The sequence below is a fragment of the Panthera uncia genome, assembly GCF_023721935.1.
Source record: "Panthera uncia isolate 11264 chromosome A1 unlocalized genomic scaffold, Puncia_PCG_1.0 HiC_scaffold_16, whole genome shotgun sequence".
NCBI lineage: Eukaryota > Metazoa > Chordata > Mammalia > Carnivora > Felidae > Panthera > Panthera uncia.
In genome coordinates this window covers 64,335,944-64,343,817 of record NW_026057576.1, presented here as the reverse complement: position 1 = coordinate 64,343,817, position 7,874 = coordinate 64,335,944, and the positions used below count along the sequence as shown (strand labels likewise).

Sequence of the window (7,874 nt, the reverse complement as noted above, 5' to 3'; positions counted from 1 at the left end):
TTTAAGTAGGCTTCATGCCCAGCATGGAGCCCAACATGGGGCTTGAACTCATGACCCTGAGATCAGGACCTAAGCTGAGATCAAGAGTCAGATGCTTAACCAACCAGGTGCCCCTAAAATTTTTTTTTTTTTTTAGAATGATGACAAGTGATAGCTCATGACAGGAAGGATGCATTGCTGTGATGCGTATGGGGGGAAAAGCAAAGTGTACCCAAGTGCCCAGGGAAAGGGCAAAACAACAAGAAATGGACAGAACCACGTTTTTCATGCAGTCTCTCTGCCATCGGTTCTGTGTTCCCAGCCTGTCCTTTTGCATCAACTCGATTTCTGGAGGCCTGGGGGTGGCCTTCGTCTGGGTGCCCAGCGTCTCACGTGGTGCTTGGCACATGGTGGGATTAGATAAATATTTATGTAATCATTTCCTACCAACTCCCATGTTTATTGTTAGTAACACAGGAGTAAAACCGTGACAATGTCCAGGTTCTAAATGTGTTCGCTGCTCGGAACTATATTTTCTCTTGAGGGAAGGATCCGTATACTTGTTGAGAAGGTTACAGAGTTAGCTTTGTGAACTCAGAGAGAGAGAGAGAGAGAGAGAGAGAGAGAGAGAGAGAGAAAGAGTGTGTGTGTGTGTGTGTGTGTGTGTGTGTACTATATTATATAATTACATAGTACATACTGTGTTCTGATGTGAGTCCCCCTTGTAAATACAGTTGGTAAAATGATACACAGGCTGCGTAAAATGCTACGTTGCAAATTCCAGGAAAGCAATTATTCTTGCTTATGCTTTGTTCCTACAGCTCAACCAGCCTTTTTCCTTCTTCTGCAGAACTTTCTGTTACTTGACGAGATACCGCAGCGTACTCCTCAGCCGCCATCAGATGGTAAAATGATCGTGCATGTGCAAGACTTCACTGCCTTTTGGGATAAGGTAACAAATCCTCCCTTGCAAGATCACAACTGGTAAAAGACAACCGGGGATGTAGATTTAATAGAGAATTTTGATTTTTTTTTTTTTTTTTACACACCATATAAAATGTGACTTGCATTGTTTCCTTGAAAGTATATTATAAACATTCTCAAAATCAGGAATAAGGTTTGTAGTTAATGGGGATTAAGTATAAAATCAGCCCAAGGCATACGACATGTTCTTTGTCCCATTGTTAGGAGAACTTTCCCAGTATGATCACATTGTTTTCGGTGATAAGTTTGCAATGTCCCCATTTACAGGATTGAGCAGACAAGTGATACAGTCCGGAACGGGTTAGCTAACACGTACATCACAAGCTGTTACAGAGGAGAGACTGGGAAATCAGTGTATGTTTTTTACCCTGACGCTATCAGACCATCTCCTTACATATGGAGTGAGGCCCATGATGTGGATATTTCCTATAGGGTAGTGTGAGGGCTCCCGTTCTAAGCTTCTGGAAGGTGCTGGCTACTTTGGGGGCAGGCAGGGGCAGGGAGGAGGCAGCTGGTGGGCACAGTAAGTGCCAGTGATTCCCAGCTTCAGGGTTCTGTGTGGGAAGCTGACAGGTAGGACAGGTGAGGTCACGAAGGTTTTCTGACACTTGGTTGATTTAGGACATTTAGGCAAATGGGAAAAACCCTTCCTACCTTACTGCAGCGGATTCCCTCCTGCTTGGTAATTCTCCACTGGTGCACTTGAAGCACTTCTAGAAAGCCCTGTTCCAGTTCCCTTCTGTGAGTGTTGGGGAGTTAGGTGGCGCACTGAGGTAGTTCCCACACACCCTGTATGATGACCCATCACCACCTTTCTTTTGTACGAACCGTGTAACACTGTAAAATGAGCACTTTTGTTCTTCTTCCCAGAACTTAATCTCGTTTCCAGACTTTTCCTGCAGCTTTTGCGTTGTAGAACAGACCCCCCCCCCCCCCCCCCCCCCATCCTGTCCTTGTCTGGGGAAGGACTGTGCCTCTCACTGGGGGTGATTAGGGGCCCTAGGGTGAGGGAGGGACACAGACATTGGGGATTTGGGAAGGAAGCTGAGGCCACCGGGCTGGGAGGCAGAAGGATGTGGGTTTTCAAACCACCCACTAGACAGCTGGGTGGGTAGGTGGGCAAAGGTCTTCGTCCCCACCTGGTTTCGTTCATGAAAGGAATGTGCTCGGTTTCAGTGTCTGAGCTTGGAAGTGTATGGTCCGGTGGGAGCCTCTAAATCACCGCGGGGCAGGGGTTTTCATCCTGTGGTTCACTGCTATGTCCCCAGGGCCTACCCCACGGCTGGGCTGGCGCATTGCATCAGCCTCTACTGAGCCCCAGGGCACGGGGGCCTGAGCACCCCTGAACTGTCACATGCTGCCCCCTTCTGGTCACGCTCGAGCAGTGCCTGACCCTGGAGCCCGGGCCAGGAAGCAGCAACTTGTCTGGCGCTAACAGGAAGCTCTGAGGTGCAGGGAACGGGAAGCCAGTGTCGTTCTGTGGCTTCTTACTTTGTAGATGTAACTGAGTTAAAAAAAAAGAAAATGTAGTCAAGTAGGAACTGGTTCGTTGTTAGACATGAAGAGAGGAGTGGAAAAGCTTAAAAAAATGTTTCTATGTATTGAAATCCACCTTAATGACAGTTTTTATAATTCGCTAAAACCTGGGGCTGGTTTTTTTGGTGTGCGTGCGTGCTTAAATGTAATTGTCCTTGTTTTAGTATGTACCCATTTTATGGGTACCAATTATTCCAGAGAAGGTTTTCATTTTGAAGATCACACAGACCTTTTATTTCTCCTGCTGTGCCTTTAGCCTTTCTGCCTTGTGTTAACGGTATGTACACATTCCCAGCATAGAGAGAGGTCACGCAGCAGCCCAGCTCTGCACTTGTGCGTGGGAAAGTTCGCTCAGCTGCTTTTGGTTATCCATGGGTTGGATTCTTCTTCCCATCATCCCACGTAGTTGAACTTGCAGGGAATGTTCTGAACAGAAGCTCTGTATGTTTCTCTGCCCTTCACGTATCTATCTGGAGGTTTGTCTTTGAAGAACCCTTTTCTAGAAATGTAGAAGGTAGCAGTGCCTTAGATCAACTCACGGTCAGTTTCCTGTGATCGTGGGAGGACATTTCCCCAACTGTGTTTGCAGAACACTAGCCCCTCACAAGCCTTCTTCAGAAAGGGTTTGGGACTCACACACATTCACGAGATCCTCAGTCCTGGGGCCATGCATGGTCAGGACTCCCAGAAGCATCCCACGGGGAAATGAGGTGGAGATTGTAACAGTGGGAACGAAGCCCACGGTGTCAGCACAGGAGCTCAACACAGGGCTCGAACCATGAGATCATGACCTGAGCCAAAACCAACAGTCAGACGTTTAACTGACTGAACCACCCAGGTGCGCCATTTATTGAGAGTTTTCTTAACACTAAATCTCCTTATTGTAGAATTTATAGAATGTTTAGGAATACAACTTCTGATTAGCATGATTTTTGCTTTATCCTTTTCCGTTGTGTTGGATTCTGTGCTGTAGTGCACGCTTCCATGTGTGTTTTTTTTTTTTTTTTACAGTAAAAGTACTTTGTTGTACCTGTTTACTAGGACAGGTAATGCATGGTACGGGTATAAGACAGACTATTTCTCTGGTCCGTGACACCATATACTAACTTACTTGTTATTTTTGTTGGTGTTAAATTTGAGCTCTGATTACAGCCTTGACCACCACGCACAGGAGCCTTTTTGCCAAGAGTGATCTTACAATGCCAGGTGCCTTCTAGCTTTGTGAGCATTACTCAGATTCCTTCCTTATTAAATGAGAATGGAGAGGTTACCGGAGATTTCCAGTTACTTAGTAGGAAAGGGCCTGGCATGCCGTGTACTTATACTGCCACCTTGTGGGGGTTAATGGAATAGACGATTAAAACCAAGGGTCATAATGTAAAACTTGAAAACTTCCCATACTGAATATTCTGTTAACTATATTCTTTTAATATTAGTGTGCGCCAAGAAGTTTTCATTTCAAAAGGGTGCCTTATCATTTCTACGACTTAAATTTCATGGGTGTCTAGAACTGGGTTCACATGCAAATCTGATAAGAGAACAGGTCTTCTGAAAAGCAGCTAAGCCCCAAAGAAATATAGTTGAGGGGTGCCTGGGTGGCTCAGTCGGTTGAGCATCCAACTTTTGATTTTGGTTCAGGTCATGATCTCACGGTGTGTGAGATCAAGCCCTGGGTTGGGCTCTGTGCTGATAGTGTGGAGCCTGCTTGGGATTCTCTGTCCCTTTCTCTCTCTGCCCCTCCCCCTTTGCACTCTCTCTCAAAGTAAATAAACATTAAAACATATATGTATATATATATTTATGTTTTTATATTTATGTTATATTTATTTTTATATTTATGTATATATGTATGTATGTGTGTATATATATATGTATATATGTATATATGTGTATATATATATATATATATATATATATATATATATACATATGTATATGTAGAGAGAGAGAGAGAGAGAGAGTGTGAAAGGGACTCCAGCACATGGTATCTTCAGATAGGAAGGGGGAGAGATGTGGGTTATGTTCACATATCAGTGACTATTACAGTATTTTCTTTTTGACGTAATTGGTGTTACTTTATTGAAATGTGCCTGTTTTTGTGAACTTGAATTTGTAGGCATCAGAAACCCCAACCCTACAAGGCCTTTCCTTTACGGTCAGACCCGGGGAATTGTTAGCTGTGGTCGGACCTGTGGGAGCAGGAAAGGTAAGTCATAGTGCCTTTTGACAGCTCGCTGCCATGCCACATCCCATATTAAATTCTTGGGGTTGGGCTGTGTGTAACACAAGTTTGACTGGGTATATCCAGAATGGCATTTCTCAAAATGTGTTCCATGGAGCATTAGTTCTGCAAGAAGGTCCCACGGCCGCATCAATCTGGATCGTGTGGTTGTGTTTTTCTTGGTGCTTCAAGTGGCACAGTTCGGAAATGCTTATCTGGAAGATGGATATCTCCGTGAAGGAAATTCCTTACGTGACTGCTATTCGGGATGGAATGACTAAGAAAATGGAGACTTCTTTTCGTCAGAGCAAATTCTACAGGAGGTCTTGGGGTTGTAAAGGCTCTTCTGGGAAGCTTTAAACATTTCCTTATGTGGCTTACCCAAGTCACGTCCACGCACAGTGGTGAACGTGTGGCCATGTGCATGGCACTGTGCTAAGAGCAAAAGACACGGATGTAAGAAGTCTCAGGCTGATTGCCCTCTAGAAGCACCCAGGTCCTGGGGCAAGACAGGTACGCGAAAGGATGATTTTGGCTCAGTTCTGAGCATTCTGTTAGTGGTAGGCACAGAGCCACCACGTCCGTATGTCATGAAAGACTTGAAGGAGGTGTGTGTGTGCACTTAGCCCTGTGCATCTGAAACAATAGAATAGGGAATGCTACGCGTAGGATGAATAAATGATCCAGCTGCCATTTGATGGGTTTTTGCTTTTTGGTAACCTGACCCCCTTCAGAGTCCCTTTAATCTTTCCTGACGCATCGGATAGATTATTTACACACAGCTTTTCAGAAACGAGGATAGCCGGATGCAGGACCACCTGTGTGAAAACTCAGACAGAGGAAGTGTGTATCATGCCAGCCTCCCCTGTTGGGAATGGCCAGCAGTCTGTCTTTGAGCACAGCATTTCATTTGGGGGGAAACGCACTCGGGCAGAGCAGGCGGGTATCCTCTGTTTTGTTAGCATTCGAATTTGATTTTAAATTTGTAAAAAATACGTATTTATTTTTGGGAGAGGGGAACAGAGGATACCCTGTGGGCTATGCACTGACAGGCTGACAGCAGTGAGCCTGAGGCGGGACTCGAACTCACGGACTGCGAGATCATGACCTGAGCCGGAGTCAGCCGCTTAACCTACTGGGCCACCCAGGTGCCCTCCAAGCATTCACATTTTTTATTGCACCTTCCAGGGCTGTACTTGAGTCTGTTTTAAGTGGAAGTGCACTGATGTGTATCAGACCCTGGGGCTGGGGGAGGCGGGATTGGGAATAGCAGCGGCTTGTCTGTGCCCAGTGCTGCTGGCACACACTTGCTTGTTTCCAATCTGTTTCAGTCGTCGCTGTTAAGTGCCCTGCTGGGGGAGCTGCCCCGGAGCCAGGGGCTGGTCAGCGTGCACGGAAAAATCGCCTATGTTTCTCAGCAGCCCTGGGTGTTTGCAGGAACTGTGAGGAGTAATATTTTATTTGGGAAGAAGTATGAAAAGGAACGATACGAGAAAGTCATAAAGGCTTGCGCTTTGAGAAAGGTAAGGACTTTTGAGTTACACACGCTTGAATTTCAAGTAATAATAGTGTTGATTGAAATGACAAGGTTGAGTTCCTTTTTTTTTTTTTTGAAAGCTCTTTGGACATTATTTAATGCTTCAAGCTGGTCTTGTGGGCAGACGCACCACATTGAACTGCACAGAGGCACTGCTGTTTTAATCCTGATGTCATGAGGATCACAGGATGCTTCTCTTGTTTTGTGAAGTTTTATTCACTTTGCACTTATTAAATGGACAGTTATAAAAAAAAAAAGAGTAGCGTAAAGAGCCCTCATGTACCCATCCCCCAGCTTTAACCGTGCTCTGCTGGGGGAGGAGGAGGAAGGCTGACCATTCCCCCTGCCCTCTGCCAGCCTCACCCACACCCCGAATTATTCTGATGCAGAACGTAGCCCTCCTGTAGTTCGTCTGCACGTGTTTCCTTCATTATCTCTAAAAGATAAGAAGTCCTCTGAAAAGAAACCATGTTATCACCCTTGAAAAGTGACCACAGGTCCTTAATATCATCACTGTCCTAGTCCACGTGTACATTTCGTTAATTATCTCAGCAGGAAATCTGGTCAGCCATTGGTTTGAGTCAGACCCCACGTAAGGTCCATACTTTGCTCTTGGCTGATTTATTTCTGGGGTCCCTTTCAGTCTCTAGGTTTCTTCTCCACTTGATTTTTAACTTGCGATTTATTATTTTAAGAAAAGGAAATGCTTTCAAATTTATTTTGAATATTACATCATTGTTTTTGCAGAAAATGGCAAGATGAAATGTTGAACTGTACTTGGGATTTAAATAAAATTGATGAATGAATGATAAAAACTGAACTTACTTGATAGGACAGTATAATTTAGCAAAAAGGAAAACAAAACGGTCCGTAGTGATAAATATTATGTGACTCCCTTTGGGTTATAAAAATCAGTGGATAATGGTGATAAAGGGCTCTCCCTGGGGTCTGCTCGATGCAGGCTGGACATCCGACTGTTCTTTTATACTGTGTGGAAAAGGCCAGGACAGACTTTTAAAGGTATGGAATTGAAGGCTCCCAGCCAGAGTAGTGAGGAAATAGTAATTTTGCTTGAACAATGTCTTGAACATGATAGATTTTATCAGGCGAGTAGCATTTTATGATGTGGACAAAACATAATTGCTTGTTTAATGGGCTTCTATTTCTTTCCCCTGGGTCATTGTTAATGAGAGATTATGTGTTTTCAGAAATGACATCAGGTTAGCAGTGGTGAGCGAGATTTTTTGTTCAATGGTGTATACTGTGTAAGGAGAGGGAGAAAGCAGTGGTGATAACTGCCATTTATTTGGAGTCCACGTGCTAATCACTTTTTTGCCTGTCGTGCGTGCGCACACACACCCATCCGCCCACCCACCCACCCACGCACACACACATACCAGTTTTTAATCTTTTACCAGTGCTTTTGATGGCATGCACCACCCTCATTTTATAGTTGCTAGAACTGAGGCTTATAGAGATGAAACAATTCACGTAAACATCTGCAGCTCAAGTTCAGATTTTTCATGACCCCAAATTCCATGCTTCAAGTTCAGATTTTTCATGACCCCAAATTCCATGCTTCAAGTTCAGATTTTTCATGACCCCAGATTCCATGCT

At 44.6% G+C, this 7,874-nt stretch overlaps 1 protein-coding gene across 2 annotated transcripts in view; it reads left to right on the top strand.

Annotated features, from left to right (window-relative positions):
- The window catches only part of ABCC4 (ATP binding cassette subfamily C member 4), a 260,291-nt gene that overhangs the window by 95,096 nt on the left and 157,321 nt on the right, over nt 1-7,874 (top strand). For both annotated transcript variants that reach the window (XM_049647145.1, XM_049647146.1), the window contains 3 exons: nt 830-931; nt 4,616-4,705; nt 6,052-6,243. In XM_049647145.1, the coding sequence (XP_049503102.1) occupies nt 830-931; nt 4,616-4,705; nt 6,052-6,243 (384 nt within the window). The remainder of the gene's footprint in view (nt 1-829; nt 932-4,615; nt 4,706-6,051; nt 6,244-7,874) is intronic.